General features: G+C 42.9%; 2 protein-coding genes across 6 annotated transcripts in view; one reads left to right on the forward strand and one right to left on the reverse strand.

Moving 5' to 3' along the window:
• RUNDC3B (RUN domain containing 3B) overlaps positions 1–21,366 on the reverse strand; it is a 297,986-nt gene that overhangs the window by 241,173 nt on the left and 35,447 nt on the right. The window lies entirely within an intron of this gene.
• Positions 1–21,366, forward strand: part of LOC100522267 (multidrug resistance protein 1-like) — an 84,603-nt gene that overhangs the window by 50,422 nt on the left and 12,815 nt on the right. The window contains 6 exon segments of the mRNA XM_013989589.2: positions 2,335–2,442; positions 5,888–5,965; positions 9,253–9,336; positions 12,691–12,894; positions 18,885–18,985; positions 20,475–20,615. Of these exon segments, the coding sequence (XP_013845043.2) occupies positions 2,335–2,442; positions 5,888–5,965; positions 9,253–9,336; positions 12,691–12,894; positions 18,885–18,985; positions 20,475–20,615 (716 nt within the window).

The following is a 21,366-nucleotide window of genomic DNA, read 5'->3' on the forward strand; positions in this document are numbered from 1 at the left end:
AGAAAGATGTATAAATATTCAAGGGCACCCAGAGCTGGCTAACTTATTTCAGTGACATTCAGGACACGTGTTCTCAGTGTTTGCTTTGTGCCAGGTATTGTTCTAGGTGCTGAAAGAGTAGGAAGAAGAGAAACTGTGTGATTACATGGAGCACATGTTCCAGGCCAGGGGAGAGAAGACTTTGTCTATAAAGGGTAATAGAGTAAATATTTAGGCTGTGCAGGCCATATGGTCTCTGTTACACATATTCAACCTTGCTACTATAGTGCAGAAGTAACCCTTCAGAAACAAATGAACATGACTGTGTTCTGTTAGAACTTTATATAAGCATTTGGTGGGTGTCTCATAGCCACTATACATTGGGGCTAGTCCCTGTTCTCACATGTGTCTTGCAGGCAGACAATGGCATCATCAGAAGGAAAAAAAAAAAAAAAGCAATGAAGCAGTTAGGAATGGGTTTGGCTATATATACAAAAAACTTAAATTGCGGACCTTCTGTTTTCCTCATTCCTCATGTAATGATAGGCCTAGAAACACGTGGTCCAGGGCTGACTCTCTAGATCCTAGATATTGGGTAGGCAACAAGCTCTCTGCCTCCTTGAAGTTGTATAACCCAGAGTTTAGGGTTGTGGGCTCTGAGTTACAGCAGTCAGGGGTACATCCTTGAGTCATCGCTTGCTGGCTGTGTTATCCTGAGCAATTAACTAACTTCTCTATGCTTCAGGTTCCCTCTGTTAAAATGGTGATGATAATAAAACAAACCTTGGAGTTCCTGTTGTGGCTCAGTGGGTTAAGAACGCAACTAGGATCCATGAGGAAGGGGGTTCAATCCCTGGGCTTGCTCAACAAATTAAGGATCCAGCATTGCTGCAATCTGCAGCATAGGTTGCTGAGGTGAACCACATCTGGCATTGCCGTGGTTGTGGTGTAGATCGACAGTGGTAGCTCTGATTCAGTCCCTAGCCTGGGAACTTCCATGTGTCACAGGTGCGGCCTTAAAAAGAAAAAGAGAAAGAAAGAAAAAAAAAAACAACAACCCTCAAGAGGGGGTTGTGAGGATCAAGGATAGTACACATAAATTTGCTTAGAATAATGCCTGGCACAGAGTGGGAGCTCACTGATGGACAGCTAATATTTTCATTGGAATGACTAATCAAGAAAAATTGATTTCTTCCCCCAAACTTTTTTCCTTCTTCTTCTTCTTTTCTTTTTAAGTCTTTTTAGGGCAGCACTCCTGACATATGGAGATTCCCAGGCTAGGGGTCAAATCAGAGCTGTAGCCGCTGGCCTACGCAAGAGCCACAGCAACGACAGATCTGAGCCGCATCTAAAACCTATGTCACGGGCCACAGCAACGACAGATCTTTAACTCACTGAGCCAGGCCAGGAATCGAACCTGAGTCCTCATGGATATTAGTCAGATTCATTTCCACTGAACCACGACAGGCACTCCAAAGCTTTTTTCCCTTTTTAAGAGATAAACATGTCTGGGTTGGGTTAGGAATGAGGCTCTTCCAAGACTGATTTGGGCCCAGTGTGAAGGGAGATGTGTTTTCTTCCCCTGTGGAGTGTTGTTGTCTGTGTGCCTCAAGCCCAGGGCCTCCCATTAGGTCTTCTAACCAAGGTCTCCAAAGGGTGGTTCTAGGTCAGCCAGCCATGGTCCGCCCCTAACTGTCTAACCCCCATCCTACAAAGAAGGCTGGTTTGAGAACCTCCTTTCTTCCAAAGGGCCTGGGCTCAATGAATGAGCACCTCTGGTTCACCAAAACCACATCAGCAGACACAGTTCAACTTCAGACAAGTTGAAATGTCCAGATTGTAAAACAACCAATTGCCATTTGATGCAGTTTCCCATCAAAGGAAGAACAGACTGGGAGTTCCCATTGTGCTCCGTGGTATCGAACCTGACTAGTATCCAAGAGGACTCGGGTTCAATCCTTAGCCTTGCTCAGTGGGTGAAGGATCCAGCATTGCTTTCATTTGTGGTGTAGATCACAGATGTGGCTCAGATTTGGCTTTGTTATGGCAGCTGTGGCTGTTAGCTACAGCTCCAATTTGACCCTCAGCCTGGGAACTTCCATATAGCATGGGTGTGGGCCTTAAAATAAAGGGGGGGGGGCTTGGTCCATTTGTGAATGAATGACAGGCCCACTCTTGGCTCCTAGGGAAGCACAAGATGTCCCCTTTTAGGTCTGCCCTGAAGGAGCCAGCCTGACCTCCATATACTAAGGCTCTCTTGACCCCGAATGCCCATGCTAGTTCCGGAAATGGGTCAGACTTTGAATGATTGCTTCAGTGATTAAACTGAAAACCCTTTAAATATTTTCTTAACAGGTTTTTACAAGAAATGATGATCGTGAAACCAAACGACAGCATAGTAACATGTTTTCACTCTTGTTTCTAATGCTTGGAATTATTTCTTTTATTACATTCTTCCTTCAGGTAAATGTCTATATTTTCACTTTTGTCCATTTTGAGAAAGTTATCATTACTCAACTGGGTGAATTTACTAAACATCTGTGTAACTTGCGTTTGGAGCTCTTGCTGTGGAACAAGTGGGATCGGTGCCATCTTGGGAGTGCTGGGACACAGGTTTGATCCCCAGCCTGGCACAGTGGGTTAAGGATTCCGCATTGCCAGAGCTGCAGCTTTTGCTGCTTGGATCTGATCCCAGGCCTGGGAACTCCATACACTCTGGAGCGGCCAAAAAATCGTTCATTTTTGCATTTTAGTAGAATTGCTTGTCTATTCATTCACTGGGCTATTGGCAGCCAAGTTTCTTTGATGTGTTTAAGATGGTTTGCTTCCTCTGGCTCCCTTCCTTCCCTCTCCACACCATCGCCTCCCCTAACTGGAAATACTAATGAGGTCAGAGGGAACAGAATTTTGATCTAATAGGATGATTGGAAAGAGAACTGGGGTCTAAAAATGGGATTTAGGGGAGCCCTGGACATAGGTTTGGATATAAGTACTGCCAGTGTCAGTCCGCTTCATTACTCAAAGAAATGCCTTCCAGTGTTCCAAAGCAACAATGAAACCCAAACCCCAGCAAGTCATGCTGATTTTAAAAAAATATGAAGAGCTTATTATTCAACTTTTGCTAAAGGACAAAGAACCCTTGAAATAATGGAAGAATGTTAGTCCTGAAACAAAAGCTGTAGGAAACATTTGTAAAGAGTCAGATTTTATGGCTTGCAAAGGATTTGGCTAAAAGTAAACTGCAAGGAACTAAGAGACCTGAAGGCTCAGTAAGGTAAGGCAGTATGGGCTTTGGTATTGGACACAGGCTCAAGGACTTGTTGCACCAGTTCCTAATTTTGTGTCTTTGGGCAGGTAAGTAACTTAAACTGCCTAAGCCTCAGTTTCCTCATCTGTAAAATAGGGATAATGGTAGCTGACTCTTGATGATTGAAAGAGATGACAAGACTAAGTGTCTAGACCTATGGGAGGCAGTTCTAAACATACTTATTAAATGAATGATTGATTAATCACCTGTAATTTTTGAAAATGGAACTCTCAACAGGTCTGTTTATTTTACATGGTGTAAGCAAGTGTTTGAATTTTGAAAAAACAATACTTTTCTACACATGATAGGTGGTCCTAAAGAAAACAGACTGAATGCCTTTGTTACTGGCTTTCTTTGGGGAATTTTATTGTCCTAGAATACATGTGACACTAATTGTATATGAGATGCCATACCAACCATTGAGGCCATAGGAGTTTTGGAGCTATGCATTTGCTGAGGGTGCGGGTGGCTAAGGAATGTGGAAGGAGCTGGGCTTTGGACTGGAGATGTGGTTGGTGAAACAGAGGTAGTCAAAGTGGTACCTTTGTAACATGACTCTGCTTGGAGAGGCTGGAACCTGGCTTGACTGGCAAACAAGGTGAGATGAGATGCCCTGAATCACAGGACCTTAGAAGTGTAGAGAAGGCACAGTACCTAATAATAATGTTCAAACGAATGCTACCTCCTCATTTAGAAATGAAGGAAGGCGCTCACTGGGGGATTAAGTCCCAGGCTCTGGGTTCCCATTCTGGGTAAGATTCTCTTAGACGCAGATTCAGATTCCAGCTCTGCCACCTTAGAACTGTGGCCTCTGGCAACATAGCAATCCCTCTAAACTTCCATTTTTTTCTATAAAACGGTGATTGTAGGTTTGTCATGAGGACTTCCGGGGATAATGTTTGTGAAGTACTTAACAATGGCCGGTTCTCAACAAAAATAACAGCAGGAATATTCATGAAGTGGGTAGGATCGTCCAGATTTCATTCAGTCTAATAGTGGAAATCTTAATCTGGGCATTTCCAAGGAAAGTGAATCATTTCGGTAACTTCAGGCTTCAACTCAGTTAACCCATCCTTTCTCCATCTCCCACTTCTCCCTGGGTGGGTATCTGTGTTATAGGTGGGGCTGTGCAGCCATTACAGCCCTGGGTGGAGGGCGCTGGTCTCTGGACATCCCATTCCACCCCAGCTTCATGCTGGTGACTCCAGGGGCCTGGGGCCCTCAGTTATATGGTCCAACTGCTGTCTCCTTTATCAGGACCCCTTGGAAGATTTGGCTCTATCTCACTGTGCTCTTTGCACGTGTTTCTTGCCTTGCTCTCAGTACTGTCCAGCATGCTACTTGGGACACTCTGGTTGTCCTCCTTTGCTTCTCTGATTCTGCTGGAGACTTGGGCCTCTTGTTGGGGCTTCTCCTCTTGTCATACACCATCCAGCCCTTTCCACTCTGTTTTCCCCAGGCCACTGTGTGGCAGCCCTCATCCGCAGCCTGCCGCTCCCCAGAGCTCCAGAGAGAAACGAGAGCAGTGCTTCCATCGGGCCCAGATCCCCAAACTCTCTGGGATGAGGTCTGTCCTCCTTCCTTCCCAGATGCGGCCCAGCATGGCCGCACAATCACATCTTACTCTCTTCTTTCCCCAAACTCTCTTCACTCCTTCCAGACACAGGTTATAGCTTTGGGGGATCGGGACAGGGTAGTGCAGAAAATTCTTTCTTGGTAATCCTTCCTCCCCAACCCAGGTCCCTCCTAGCCTTTTTTGTTTTGTTTTGTTTTGTTTTGATTAAAGCGATATATTTCAGATCTTTGATCTCTGCATCCTTTATGGCTGGGTGGCTATATATTCTTCTTCCCCAAGAGTACAGCTCAGGTCCTGGTGTAATCATGAACAGCATCCTTTTCAGTAGCACAAAAATGTTCTGCTTTGGATGATACATAATTTAGACCCTTGGTTTAGAGGGCCCCCTGCCTTGGGAACAACTCCCCAGCTTCCTGAGGGACAGACACTGGTTCACAGAGAGAAAGGAGCAGGGTCAGGGACGGGGCAAAGAATCCACTTCCTAGAGTTCCCGTCGTGGCTCAGTGGTTAACGAATCCGACTAGGAACCATGAGGTTGCGGGTTCGATCCCTGGCCTTGCTCAGTGGGTTAAGGATCTGGCGAGGCCGTGAGCAGTGGTGTAGGGTGCAGACACGGCTCGGATCCCGTGTTGCTGTGGCTGTGGTGTAGGCCAGCAGATGTAGCTCCGATTCGACCCCTAGCCTGGGAACATCCATATGCTGCGGGAGCAGCCCGAGAAATAGCAAAAAGACAAAAAACAAAAACAAACAAGCAAACAAAACCACTTGCCATAAATCCCTGATTGGCCTGCCAGGTGGCTGGGGAGCATAATGTCGAGTTCAAAACTGGGCTGTTCCAACTCTGCCAGAGGTGCAGCTACACACCATAGTGCTCAGTCACCAAAACATGGCCAAGCCTTGAAATCGCGCTTTCTGACTTTGTCTGGTGTCCTGCTTTAGCAATGACACCACGTCCCCCTCCTTTTGTGTCATCAGCGGCTGGGTTCCTGACAAGTCTTTCCCATGTGGCCTGTTATTCTTCACAGGGCTTCACGTTTGGCAAAGCCGGAGAGATCCTCACCAAGAGGCTGCGGTACATGGTTTTCAGGTCCATGCTGAGACAGGTATGTGTGTTGAGGATTGGGCCGGGATGTGCCCGTGGGGAGCTGGTGGGAGCGCTGTCAGGTTACTCTGAGCTCCTGCCCTGATCTGCGCTCAGTCTCACCTCAGAGCTGCGGCCAAGCCGCCCATCTGGTCAGGCTCAGAGACCTGCCCTGGGTGGTCTGCTGTGCGTGGGCACAGGGACCAGGATCCCAGCGAGACAAACAGTCTCCAGGGCAGATTCCCCTGCAGCCTCCACCTCAGCAGCTGTAGGCAGAGCAGGTGGCAGTGATCCTCAAGACCCCTCAGCCCTTTCCCCCCTTTCTTTCCTTCTTTCCTCTGGGAGACCCAGGACCCTTGTTTCTCCCCACCCAGACAAGGCCTCTGCACCCCTTCTTTCCGTAGATGACAAGTCAGCCCCTTTCCTGCCACTATCTTTGCTGGGGTTAAACCGATACACTAATTCAAGCTGCAGTGTGACTAGCTGATAAGGACTTCACGGAATGCCTCTCACATTTTACACCTTCAAAACCCTGACAACAGACAGATGGGAATGTTTTCCTGGGGAGAGGAGGAGGGGGTCTGGTCCTGCCACCCAAAGCAGCCAAGTTCCAAGGGAAAAGTTTCCTTAACAATCATGCAAGTGTTATCTGTGACATCATGAGTTCATGTTTTAAAATCTCTACTACACTGGTGCTCCAGAAGGATGTCCTGGACGTGCAGGGGTTACCTGAGCCCTGGCTGAGAAGCACTGGTTGGCTGTGTTGGGATTTCAGAATGACATGCACATTTCCCTTCCCACCCCTCCCACTGCCACTTAAAAAGAAGACATATTTATGGGGATTGCCAGCCTGTGAAGGACAGAGCTAGGCCTGAACCAAGTGAGTGAGAGAGCACTCTTCAGTTGAGGGTCCTGTCTTATGATATTCAGTCAAACCACATTTATAACTGAGATTCAAGTGAGACTCAAGGCTTTGGTCCAGGGCCAAGTGCCCTGTTACCCCACCAGCCCCCAGGCCAACTCCTAGGTCCATTATACTTTGGAAGCTCAGCCGTTGATTTTTTGTAATGCCCTCTCCATAAATTATTATGTTTGGCCAATGTGCACTGAGTGCCTTCTGCTTATAAAGCACAATACTTACTAAGTATTGTAAGGCCTTCAGATCTGGGTCCCTTTCTGCAAGGAAGTTACATTCCAGTATGGGAGGCACTTAAACACTTAACAATTACAAAAAGCAAATTGATACATAATAAATGATAATGCTTTTTTTTTTTCTTAAATACATTAGGGGGAAAATGACAAGATACTGCCTTAATTTCAAATCACCATTTGAGGTAACTTCTTGGGACCACAGTTATTTTTGTAACAGATGTAATCTGATACTTTTAACTTACAATCTTTTTGGTATTTGTGTATTTTTAAAATTTTCTTTTAAAATTTTTTATTATAGTTGATTTACAATATTCTGTCAATTTCTGCTATACAGCAAAGTAACCCACTCAGACATATATATGCATTCTTTTTTCACATTATTTTCCACCATTTGTGTATGTATTTAAAAATGTTATTGGTTTTACAGAGAAAATCCTATGTTGAATGTTAGATTTTGTTCTAGATTTCTTTTGTTGATTTTTAAAACCCAAATCACTTATTCTGCCCCAAACAACAGTTATCTATTTATTTGACTTCTCTATTTGGATGTCCAGTAAGCATTTCATACCCAATATTTCCAAAATTGAACTCTTGAATCTCTCCTCCCCCAGGGCTTACTCCTTCCCTAGTCCTCCCCCATGTCAGTAATGGCACCTCCATTCTACCAGTTGTTCAGGCTGAAGACCTTGGAGTCATCTTTGACTCCTCTTCTTTGTTTAATATTACAGCAGCCTCCTAGCTGGACTCTTAATGCTGCTCTCCTTATCCCATTCTATTGGGATCATTGCCCAAAAGCCAGAATTACTTGTCTAAAAGTGAGATCACATCCTGTGCCCTAAACCTGCTGAAAGCCACCTCTTAATCCTCAGGGTAAAATCTCGAATCTTATCAGTTACCTATAAGGTCACTCACAATGTGGTCCCCACTACCTCTGAGACCTCATCTTCTGTAGCTTCACCCTTTCCAATCTACTGTGTACCCATTAGCTTCACTGAATATGCATAAGGTGGTCAGGAGGGCCCAATGAGAATGGAAGTCTGTCCAGAGGAGGAGGCAGCTTTTACACATTCACACAAAGATGCTTGTAAGGCTGGCAGCACTCCTTATGGCTTTCTTGATGGTACATGAACTGATGAAGTATGCCTTGGCTTCAGGGCATATGCACTTGCTATTTCTTCCTTGTCTCTGATAATCTTATCCTTAAGGTCTCTGCTCAAATGTCACCTGAGAAAGAGCTTCTTCTTCTTCTTCTTCTTCTTCTTCTTCTTCTTCTTCTTTTTTTTTTCTTTTTAGGGCCATAGCTGCAGCATCTGGAAGTTCTCAGGCTAGGGGTCCAATCAGAGCTTCTGACCTGTACCACAGCCACAGAAACTTCAGATCCAAGCTGCATCCATGGCAATGCCAGCTTCTTAACCCACTGAGCAGGGCCAGGGATGGAACCTGCATCCTCAGAGTTCCCATTGTGGCTCAGTGGAAACAAATCTGACTAGTATCTATGAGGACACAGGTTCGAACCCTGGCCTCGCTCAGTGGTTTAAAGATCCGAGATTGCTATGAGCTGTGGTGTAGGCTACAGACACGGCTTGGATCTGGAGTTGCTGTGACTGTGGTGTAGACCGGCAGCGGGAGCTCCAATTCAACCCCTAGCCTTGGAACCTCTATGTGCCGTGAGTGCGGCCCTAAAAAGACAAAAAACAAAAAACAAAACAAAAACCTGAATCCTCATGGATACTGGTCAGGTTTGTTTCTGCTGAGCCACAAAGGGGACTCCAGAGAGAGACCTTCTCTCTCTCCTCCTCAGTCTATGAAATAATGCCTTCCCTCACTTTTTTTTCCCCTCTTACCTTGCTCTATTTTCTCCCACCTGACATGTATAAATTAGTGGCATCTATCACTAGAAGCAGATCTGTTTTTTGGTCACTGTTGAATAGATCTGACACATAGAAATTATGTTGGAACAAAGCAGGCACTCAAAAAAAATTTTTTGACAAATAAAATGACCTATTTATGCGTTTGTCTATGAAGTGCCTTTCTTGTCTATTCAGTGTCAGGTCCTGGGTGCTATATGTTGGAGAGAGAAGTGGTAGATAAACCTGTCCCTGCCCTCTGTCTCATGAATAGGTCTGTAAGATAATGAAATCATTTTCTGTGCCACAGGATGTGAGCTGGTTCGATGACCCTAAAAACACCACGGGAGCATTGACGACCAGGCTTGCCAATGATGCTGCTCGAGTTAAAGGGGTACTGACTGCCTCCCTGCTTTTGCGACTGTCTTAATGCACCATTTTGAATTTCAGCATGAAATTTATTTTTTAAATTTCAGCATGTGTTAGTTCTCATCCTCACTAAGAAAATGTTAAACTTTTAACTTACACAGTATATCGTGTGCCCCATGGCAAAAATGTTCATGATTTAACTATCATATACTGTATCGTGTGTAGATAACTTAGCATCTTTGTTTTGTTATTTGCCATCTTATACATGCTATTAACAAAGTATGTGTGTAAGGATAATTATTTAGAAAAGGAAGTATTTATCAGCATATCATGAAGGTCCAGTCTGTTTTAATGATGCTTTGCAAATCCATAGAAACTTGTAATTGCTATAAAGTGTGTAGATGCTGTAAGGAAGTTTGGGGGCAATAAAGTTCAGAGGGGAGGGAAGAATATCTTAAAACGTTTGAAAGAAAGTGAAGAGTGTGAAAAAATTAAAAGGCAAGGATAGAAGGAACAACTTTCACAGTTCTGCTACTCCATGAATCTCTTGCTGATAGAACTAGAAGTTACTGAAGCTACAAAGTTTTAACTCAATGAATTTTATCATATTGATAGTTGAACCACAGAAATATAGATCAGTCGAACAGGATAGAAAGCCCACTATTAAACCCATTTACTTACACTCGACTAATCTATGACAAAAAAGGCAAGAATATACAATGGAGAAAAACAGTCCCTTCCATAAGTGGTACTTGGAAAACTGGACAGCTGCACAGCTGCATATAAAAGAATGAAATTAGAATACTCCCTAACGCTGTACACAAAAATAAACTCAAAATGGATTAAAGACCTAAATATACAACTAGATATTATACAACTCTTAGAGGAAAACATAGGCCGAACACTTTCTGACATAAATCACAGCTGGAGTTCCCGTCGTGGCGCAGTGGTTAACGAATCCGACTAGGAACCATGAGGTTGCGGGTTCGATCCCTGCGCTTGCTCAGTGGGTTAATGATCCGGCGTTGCCGTGAGCTGTGGTGTAGGTTGCAGACGCGGCTCGGATCCCACGTTGCTGTGGCTCCGGTGTAGGCTGGCAGCTACAGCTCCGATTGGACCCCTAGCCTGGGAACCTCCATATGCCGCAGGAGCGGCCCAAAGAAATAGCAAAAAAAAGACAAAAAAAAAAAAAAAAAAGACAAAAAAAAAAAATCACAGCAATATCTTCTCAGATCCACTGCCTGGAGTGATGACAATAAAAATACAAAAAATGAGACCTATTTAAACTTAGCTTTTTTGTAGTTCCTGTTGTGGCTCAGTGGTGATGAACCCAACTAGCAACAAGGAGTAGGTGGGTTCAATCCCTGGCCTGGCTCAGTGGGTTAAGGATCCGGTGTTGCTGTGAGCTGTGGTGTAGGTCGCAGATGCAGACTGGATCTGGTGTTACTGTTGCTGTGGCCAGCAGCTACTGCTCCCATTTGACCCCTAGCCTGGGAACTTCCATGTGCCACGGGTGCGGCCCTAAAAAACATCAACAAAAACAACAACAAAAATTGGGCAGATCTAAACAGAGAACTCTCCAAAGAAGATATACACATGCCAAAAAAATACATGAAAAGATATTCAACATTATTAATTATTAGAGAAATACAAATCAAAACTACTACGAGGTACCACTTTTTTTTTTTTCCCACTGTACAGCAAGGGGGTCAGGTTATCCTTACATGTATACATTACAATTACAGTTTTTCCCCCAGAGGTACCACTTTACACCAGCCAGAATGGCCGTCATCAAAAAGTCGACAAACAAGGAGTTCCCGTTGTGGAACTTGACCAGCATCCATGAGCACATAGGTTCGATCCCTGGCCTCGCTCAGGCCTGGCGTTGCCATGAGCTGTGGTACAGGTCTCAGACACAGTTCAGATCCTGCATTGCTGTGGCTGTGGTACAAGCCGGTGGCTGCAGCTCTGATTTGACCCCTAGCCTGGGAACTTCCATGTGCCATGAGTGTGGCCCTAAAAAGACAAAAGACAAAAAAAAGTCGACAAACAATAAATCCTGGTTAGGGTATGAAGAAAGGGGAACCTCTTACACTCTGGTGGAAATGTAAATTGGTACAACCACTATGGAAAACAGTATGGAGATTCCTCAAAAAACTAAACAATAGACTTACCATTTGATCTAGCAGTCCCACTTCCGGATATCTATCCAGAGACAACCATGACTCGAAAAGATACGTGCACCCCAATGTTCATTGTATCACTATATACAATAGCCAAGACATGGAAGCAACCCTAATGTCCATTGACAGAGGAGTGGATAATGAAGATATAATACACATATACAAGGGAATATTACTCAGTCATATAAAGGAATGAAATAATGGCTTTTGCAGCAACATGGATGGACCTAGAAATTACCATGCTTAAGTGAAGTTAGTCAGACAGTGAGTCACAAACATCACATTCTATCACGTATATGTGGAATCTAAAAAAAAAGGATACATTGACCTTATTTGCAGAACAGAAACTGACTCATAAACTTTGAAAAACTTATGGTTATCACAGGGAACAGGTTGAGGGGATGGCTAGGCTGGAAATGTTGAATCAGCAAGTTTCGATGTGTGGATCAATGACAATGTCTTCTTTAACTACAACTGTTTATGACAAAAATCCATAAGTTGGAGTTCCCTCATGGCTCAGCAGGTTAAGGACCTGGCATTGTCACTGCTGTTGCTCTGGTTATAAATGTGGCATGGTTCAATTCCTGGTCTGGGAACTTCCACATGCTGTAGGCACAGCCAAAAAAAAAAAATTTTAAGAAATCCACAAGTTGATGTGGTTTTGAAAAAAAAAAAAAAGCATGTATCTCTGCCATGTATTTCCCTCCCATGAACCTTCTCCATCTTTAGCAATTAATCTTTTTGTAAGATAGTACTATAATAACATTTCTTGTAATATGGGGCTTCTGTAAGAATGAATTAGGTTACACATGTGGAAGCACATACAGTTATAAAATTGCAACATAAATCTTAAGCAATGTTTTTGTCTTTTTAGGGTTGCACCCATGGCATATGGAAGTTCCCAGGCTAGGAGTCGAATCAGGTACATCTGCCTTCCCATGCCACAGCCACAGCAACAGGGGAATCCAAGCCTCATCTTCCACCTACACCGCAGCTCAGGGCAACACCAGATCCTTAACCCACTGAGTGAGAACAGGGATGGAACCCTCATCCTCATGGATACATGTCAGCTTCATTAACCACTGAGCCACAACAGGAACTCCCCGAATTATCACAATCTTTAAGAAAATATATCAGCATGAATTTTAAAGATAATATCAAAATGTCTCTCTGTCTTTTGTTTGCTCCTTTTGCAGGCTATTGGTGCCAGGCTTGCTGTCATTACCCAGAATATAGCAAATCTTGGGACAGGCATTATTATATCCTTCATCTATGGCTGGCAATTAACACTTTTACTCTTGGTGATTGTACCCATCATTGCAATAGCAGGAGTTGTTGAAATTAAAATGCTGTCTGGACAAGCACTGAAAGATAAGAAAGAGCTAGAAGGTGCCGGGAAGGTGAGTTAGATGAAATATCATTGCTGACCTAAGGAGAGTAAAATACTCTCATTAGTGTTCTTCTGTTACTCACGACCACTTGCTATTCTGAGGATGCTGTTATAACCATTCCCCAATGCAGTCCTGTTGGACATTTGCTCAGCAGATTGGAAGCTGAAGAAAAGTAGCAAAACACATGCTTAGATGCCCAGACCTACAACACCTGTATCAGGGTTTCTAGTTTCAGATGGTTGTCTTCACACCCTTCTCCCCTGCTTGTCCCCCAGCATTTCTTTTTTTCTCCCCCTTTTCTCTCAAACCAGAAATCCATTGCTTCATTGAGGAGAGTAGGTCCATTTAATAATATGTGAAGGGGCAGATTAAAAAATGGAAAAGGCTGAAAGGCTGAAATTTAAGCCAAATTCCATCTGGCTTAAATTATTCTCATTCTTTTTATCATGCCACCTCCCTTCATCTTAATTCTGTGTACCCTTACTCTAAATTTTTGGGGTTTTTTTTGGCTACATACTTGTCTGGTGGTTGTTGCTGTTTTAAACCGATTCCTATATGGCATTTGCTGCGTTTCCAGAACAATTGCTTTACTCGTCAGGGTAACCCTAGGAGGAGGGTCTGTTATTAGCTCCTTTTTCCAGTGAGACTGGGGCACAATCAGGTAATGTCCCAGGTGCCTTAGAGCCAATTAGTCTCAGAGCCAGGGTCCAAACCCAGCAGTCATGCTCCCAAGTTGTGCCGCTGTTAAGAAATGAAGAGGTCTGCTGATGGCTGAACATAACCTGCTATCACATGATCTGGCTCATGGCAGAAATGAGTGGCCAGAACAGGGCTGACCCCCCGACTGACCCTCCCATCCAGGAAAGGGCTACACCCATCAGTGGACCCTCAAAGGTGCCCAAGTGTCAGGGCAGGGACTCAGGCAGATCGAGTGGCCTCGGTGTCTGAGGTACTTTGTCTCTGGGCCCGGCTCCCCATCCCTTAGGATGACAAAGGGGTCCTAGAGGCTGGTCTTCTCCCCAACACTTTGTCCTGAACCCCCCTGCCATCCCCTCCTCAGACCTTTTTACCCGGGGTCCCTGGGATTCCTTCAGGAAATTCCTTTGGGCCAGCCTTAGTGCTTCTCAGCCATGGTCGATGGGGGAACGACCTCAAGTGAGGTTTCCCTTCAGAAGCCGGCCAGTCCTGAGGTTCAGCAGGATGGTGCCAGCCCCAGGCATCTGGCTGTGGTCAGGCCCAGGGAACACTGGCCTCTGCTAGGAAATCCATTCTGTGACTGGTTGCTTCATTTAATCCTATACTTTATTGATTTTCTCCCATTGGTGTGGACTCTTCATCTAATGAGCAGATGGAAAAACCGAGGAAAAAATGTGTATAAGAAGAAAATGCATTACCATTTAATAGTGTCATCATTTCCTGAGGTTTCAAAAGGTCCCAGAAGGGAGTCTTAGGTTGTTTATAGGAAGATCAGTCTTAAGCTAGTGTAGATCTTAACCACGGCTTAGCACCTTTGAGGTGGTTCATCAGCTTAAGAGTCTGGGAATTCTGTCAGAAGGGGCAAGGGAAGGGATGCAGATGGAGAGAGATATGTGTGAATATGGCAGGTTTCCTGGGTGAAGGTAGAGGGTGAGGTAGCTCTGATGCACTCAGTGGTGGTTCACGAGAGGGTCAGAAGCATGTGGGGAAAGTATTGCACCAGCCAGTTCAGGACATGATAAAACATCCACTCCCATCTGACCCTCATTCTCAGCTTACTGAGCATTAATTATGTACCAGGCATCATTCAAAGAGCTTGGTATGCCTCACCTCATTTGACCTTCTCCGTAACTCTTGAATTATCTCTGTTAGGTAATAAAAGCCAAGGTTCAGAGAAGTCAAGAACTTGCCCAAAGTCACATAGCATCAGTCTAACTGATCTGTCTGTCCACTTTCTCTAGTCCTTGCACAGAAGCCACACTCATCTCTTACAAACACAAACAAGATCATGCTAACATCTAAACCCTCCAGCAGCTTCTGATCACACTGGGAATAAAATCAACCTTTTATCCTGGATTATAACACTCTGCACAACCCAGCTCCTGACCTGGCCTCGTCATGCTCTCTCCATCGCCTGCCCTGCTCTGGCCTCATGGACCTTCTTTCAGTTCCTAAAACTCCCCAAGCTGATTCCCTCTGGTCTTCATACCTCAGAATTAGTACCTTTTCAGAGGTACTAATCCTGGCACTTGAATTAATTCCTGACAGTTTTTAGCACTTGATATTTCTTTCATATTTTTTTGTTGATCTATATATATATCATATTTCCTTGATGGTCTAGCTTCCCTACTAAAATGGAAATCAGGGCCATATCTGTTGGTTTTGCTTTAGAGGGACGCAGCAGGTCCAGGATTCCAGAGCATGATTGTGGGGTGATGTCAGGGCTGGCTCACATCCTCCACCCTGCCCCTGATTTGTGTTCCATCCATTTCTGTCACATTATTATTTACTACTACTTTTTTCCTTTTTGGTCACCTGTGATACATGGAAGTTTCTGGCCAGGGGTTGAATCCAAGCCACAGCAGCTGCAACAATGCTGGATCCTTAACCCACTGTACTACAGTGGGAACTGCTGCCACATTATTATTGATGAGTGAATATTTTTATAGATTAGATTCTTCCTTTCACACATAAAAGCTGAAATCATATTTTATTTGAAGGTAAGAAGAGAATTGTGAGGGTTTTTTTTTTTTTCTAGAAACATTTTTTACTTTCTTCAAAATGATTTAGTTCATGATGGTTTCTGAGGGAAACTCAGTGCTACTTCCTCTTCTCGAATTAGAAAGTCAGCTATAGGAGTTCCCATCATCACTCAGCAGTAACCAACCCAGCTAGCATCCATGAGGACTTGAGTTCCATCCCTGGCCTGGCTCAGTGGGTTAAGGATCCAGTGTTGCCCTGAGCTGTGGTATAGGTCCCAGATGAGGCTCAGATCTGGCATTGCTGTGGCTGTGGTATAGACTGGCAACTGCAGCTCTGATTTCAACCCCTAGCCTGGGAACTTCCATATGCCATGGGTGAGGCCCTAAAAAGACAAAAAAGAAAAAGTCAGCTATAATCAAAATGTTAAAAAACACACACACAAAATGGTGTTAATAACTGCACTTCTTTCATAGGTTAAGTGTGAAGACAAAATTACTAAATATATGAAGCCTGTTTAGAACAGTAATTAAAAAAAGAAAGTTCTCTCTCCCCATAGCAGGTACTGAGTCTTTATGGAAAACTCTGGAGTAAATGAAGCTGTGAGGATGCAGAGTACTGGATTAAGCCCTTTCCTAACTGCTTAGGAGGCAATTAGCCCTTTCCTAATTGAAGGTGATTGTCCAGTGATTATATTGTTTTACTTGCCATTCAAGGTCTGTAACTCATAATCTCTTGCTTTTATTGTGCTGTTCACACTTTCTAAAAAGTGATGACACAACCAGTCACAAAAAACCACACCTGGCTTAGAAAATTTACATTGAAATTTAGACTAAAGTCTGTTTTCCACCAGACAGTGTTATAGTTTGTGGGATTTTCCAACTCATATAAGAAACTTCTCTGTGTTTGATGCCTTATAATTGAAAACATTTCTGCCATGGGTCTGAACAAAGATTGTCTTTGAGGGTTTGACTGGAGATGACTTTTTGTCCTCTAACTTTTTACTTTCTGCACTTTCAGGATGTTCTAAAATGAGTATATATAATTTTTTATAACAAAAAGAATTTTATAAAATATTTTGATATAAATTGCATATGGACAATTTCCTATATTAGTAGCTTATGGAAAACATCTTGACCTACTGGGCCAGAATATAATACTTCTAACTTTATTATTATTATTTTTTTAGGTATGTCCAAATAAAACTTTATTTACAAAAACAGGAGACCAACAGGATTCTACCTATGGCATATAGTTTGTAAATCCCTGCTCTAGACCCTACTTTCACTAGACAATGCAGTCATAATAATCTTACTGATTTCCCTGCCTCAAGACCTGAATTATAATCCTCCTTAACAAATAAAAAAGTATTTCAGCAGTTAGATTGGCTTAATTATGAAATGACTTACATCAAAATAGTGATTCTATAAACATGGATGTGTTTAGACATATTCGATGTGTCTACTTTAGTAGGAAGTTGAGAATGAAATGAGTCATTTCAAAGATTCAGTTTAATGTAAGGATTCACTCAAATTTTGTTTGGCTCCACAGAGGGCCTTGGAGGCAATTAAAATTAAGATGAACCCATTTTTAAGCCCTCTAAAGTGAAATTATTTTTTAATTTTTAAATGATTTTTGTTTTTTCCATTATAGTTGGTTTACAATGCTCTGTCATTTTTCTACTGTACAGCAAAGTGACCCAGGCACACATATATATACATACATTCTGTTTCTCATATTATCCTCCATCATATTCTAACACAAGTGACTAGATATAGTTTCCATTGATATATGGCAGGATCTCATTGCTTATCCATTCCAGATGCAATAGTTTGCATGAGTTTATTTTTAAATATGTTTTTTTTCTAAGAATATAATATTGATTGGTTTTCTAATAGCTTTCTGTGTGAGTCTTTGGACTGGCTTAATGTCATGTCAAATATTTGCTAGTAGCAGTAAAGAATAAGTGAGATTTGGGTTTCAAGATTTGTAAACTGTAAATCATTTAGAATGATTACATTAGATGTAATTGAACGCGTCTTTATTTGTATCAAATATGACCAGCGTAGAAACCAGAGAAAAAAAGAACACTGTAATAAAATGTCTCTCACTGATTTATAATTTAGACTTATAATTCCACAAATTAATCTCTTAGATTTAGAGTTCAAAGGGACTTCTGAGACCCTCTTGTCCACCCTCCTTATTTTATACATGAGGCAAATGGGCAGAGAGGTGTTTCAAGGTCCTGTGCTGATGCAAGCTGAAATCTCCTTTTGTGCACTGGTGGTGTTGTTTTTCCACAGCCCTTTACCCAGATTTCACAAGGTGGTAAAGGGTGTATTTGTCTTAATCAAATAGCCTTATTGGGAATTACATTCAATTAAAATACAACACAACTGAATGGGGTGGCCCAGCAGGTAAGGATCTGGTGTTGTCTCTGTTGTGGCTCACGTTTATTCCCTAGACCAGGACCTTCCACAGGCCACCCATGTAGCCAAAAAATGTTTAAAATAAAACAGAAGAATTTAAACAATATGGGCAAACATTTATGTACAAGGATGTTTACACAGAATTACTTTTAATAAGACCTGAAAACCTTAAAGGAATGCTTAGCCGGCTGGGATATTAAGTGGCCTTTTAAATATTCCATTGCTAATGTATATTTATTGACCTTGGAAATGTGCTTGATATTTGTTAAGGTAAAAGAGAAGGCTATATGGCCAAATACAGAACTTGAGCCCAATTTTGTTAAACAGGTATCTTTAGGGAAAAAACTACATGTACACCATTACGTAAAACATATGTAACTTTTCATTACCTTCTCTACCTTTGCAATCTTTTCCAAATATTCTTTAGTTGTCTCAAACGACAACTGTACAAAACATACATACGTTACCTTAAATACATGTATGTAATAACTATAAACTTAAAATGTGATCATAATAAAACACAGAGCACTGCAGTAGAGAGAAAGAGCACTGCAGTAGAGGTAAAATACTGAGTTCTCAGGTTAATTTTGCTCCTGTAAAGTGACGTGGCTTTAGTCAGTGCCTTCATCTGTTTAACCTTCAGCTTCTCCTTCTGTAAACTGGAGTTTGAATTAGTCCATCTTCCTTCCAGACCTAAAACTCCATTTGTGACAGATTACTTAGTATCCCTTTCCATAGCATCCAAGCTCATGGGTCATACTAAGTATTATTTAATATGCGATATTAAAAAACATTTAATAATAAAATTAATTGTCTTAATCTCTTTGATGGAGTTCAGACTCACTGTCACCATTGGCCTTTGTGCCTGTAGTGACTGGGCCCTCTCTCACACAGATTGCCACTGAAGCAATAGAAAACTTCCGAACTGTTGTTTCTTTGACTCGGGAGGAGAAGTTTGAATCTATGTATGACCAGAGCTTGCAGATACCATACAGGTAATAACCCCTGAAGAGTGGGAGGGGAGTGTGGGGAGTTTTTCAGTCATCACATTTGTTTTCTGCAAGATTACTTTTGCTGGAAGGGAGGGGACAAGTGGAGAAACTCCTAGGAGGAAACCAATTGGGATGCACTTATAATCATCCAAGAGGGAAATCTCAGACTCTGACCTAAGGCAGGGACATCTCTGAGATAGAAGCTGTAAGAGCAGGTAACTGATGGGATGGGAAGAGGGAGGGCATACTGAGAATGACTCTTGATACTGAGTTGGCCTGAGATCCTATTACATGTTCCCCTTGGGAATGAGTTCTTTATGGGACATGAAATTTGAGGTATCTGTGGGTTCTGAGGATGTGATGCTTCTTGAGTTTTCCTTCCCTTCTTCTCTTTAAGCTTCTCCAGTGGACGCCTTCTGTTCTCCCTTTAATGAGCTCAAGGCTAGGGCTCTAAAAAGTGATGTCAACATAGGCAAGGCCACCCTCTCTGAATCTTGTTTCTTCCATGGTGAAGGGAGAGGGCTGAAACTTATTGATAGTTTCCCAAGCTTTTTTTTTGCTTTTTAGGCCGCATCCGCGTCACATGAAGTTCCATGGCTAGGGGTCAAATCGGAGCTGCATCTGCTGGCCTACACCACAACCACAGCCACACCAGATCCAAGCCATATCTGCAACCTACACCAGAGCTTTTTTTTTTTTTTTTTTTTTTTTTGTCTTTTTGCTATTTCTAGGGCCGCTCCCGCGGCATATGGAGGTTCCCAGGCTAGGGGTCGAATCGGAGCTGTAGCCACCGGCCTACACCATAGCCACAGCAACAAGGGATCCAAGCCGCGTCTGCAACCTACACCACAGCTCACGGCAACGCCGGATCGTTAATCCACTGAGCAAGGGCAGGGACCGAACCCGCAACCTCATGGTTTCTAGTCGGATTCGTTAACCACTGCGCCACGACGGGAACTCCCTCCAGAGCTTATTTCAACATGACCTCACTACCTGGAGATGTAGTTAATTTTTCATTAAAGATGAAGACCCTGGGATTTCCTGTTGTGGTCAGCAGTAACGAACCCAACTAGTATCCATGAGAATGTGGGTTCAATCCCTGGGCCTGTTCAGTGGGTTAAGGATCTGGCATTGCCATGAGCTGTGGTGAAGGTCAAAGATGCAGCTATGATCTGGCATTGCTGCGGGTGTGGTGTAGGCTGGCAGTCAAATCTTCAAATCGACCCCTACCCTGGAACTTATACATGCCATAGGTGATGCCCTAAAAAGGAAAAAAAAAAAAAAAAAAAAAAAAAGAAGAAAGATGATGACCCTGAGGCTTTAGAGGTAGTTTCCTAAATTCTCACAAGTAGTGACATAAGGACTTAATGTTTTGGAAACTCAACTCATTTTTGTCTGTCGTACCTCCATACCCATTTGCTGACCTCTCAAAGGTGATGTTTCAAGGAATGAGGATCAACATCAAGTAAGCGTCACAATGTCTTCTTTTCAGTAACTCTTTGAGGAAGGCACACATCTTTGAAATCACTTTTTCCATCACCCAGGCAGTGATGTATTTTTCTAACGCTGCCTGTTTCCAGTTTTGTGCCTACTTGGTACAACATGGCCACATGGACTTTCAGGATGTTCTCTTGTAAGTATGGGCTTCATGTTTCTATTTCAGCTCTAGATTCAGACCAAGGTGAGGATAAAAAAAACCCTCACTTTGGAGCTTCATGAAGACTTTGGAGATTCAGATAATGGCATTTTATGTCTGCATATCCGTGTGTTATCACTGAAGCGCTTTATTCATTTGGGGAATTGGTGTCTTCCCTTCTCCCCAGTGCTGACTAACACATTTGACCTTCCCAAATCCATGACAAGGTGGGATGGTGTTTCAATGAGGCATTTCCAGAATGTCTGGGCATTTGAGAAGAAGCCTAATCCGGAGCCAAGTACCTGGTTCCTTGTAAAGGACTCTGAACAGGGCAGCTAAAGAACAGGTGTGGAGGGCTGAGTTCTGAAAGCCCTGGAAGATTCCAGGATAAATTTAATTTCCTTGATAAAAGGAAAACAGAAGGTAAGAGCCAGAGAAATTCAGATGTGATAAAGGAAAGTTGAACAGGAGATCTGCTGCATCACTGTGAATGCAGCACCTTGCTCAGGAGAAGACAGGCTTGGACTTACTTATACTTCTGAAATACTCAGATATGTGGTTCAGTTGTGAAAAGTGTGTGGAATTTTTCTCAGTGTCCAGACTTGGTGAAGGCTGAGCTGCTCTTTGGTGGTGTACCACAGTTAGTGGTAGTATAATTTTATGTTTTAACCAGAGTCATCTAAGCCTAGAAATATAACGTGTTAGTATAATGTTTCCATCCTGTTTAGACATCTACTTGCATATGCAT

The sequence above is a fragment of the Sus scrofa genome, chromosome 9 (assembly GCF_000003025.6).
Source record: "Sus scrofa isolate TJ Tabasco breed Duroc chromosome 9, Sscrofa11.1, whole genome shotgun sequence".
Taxonomy (NCBI): domain Eukaryota; kingdom Metazoa; phylum Chordata; class Mammalia; order Artiodactyla; family Suidae; genus Sus; species Sus scrofa.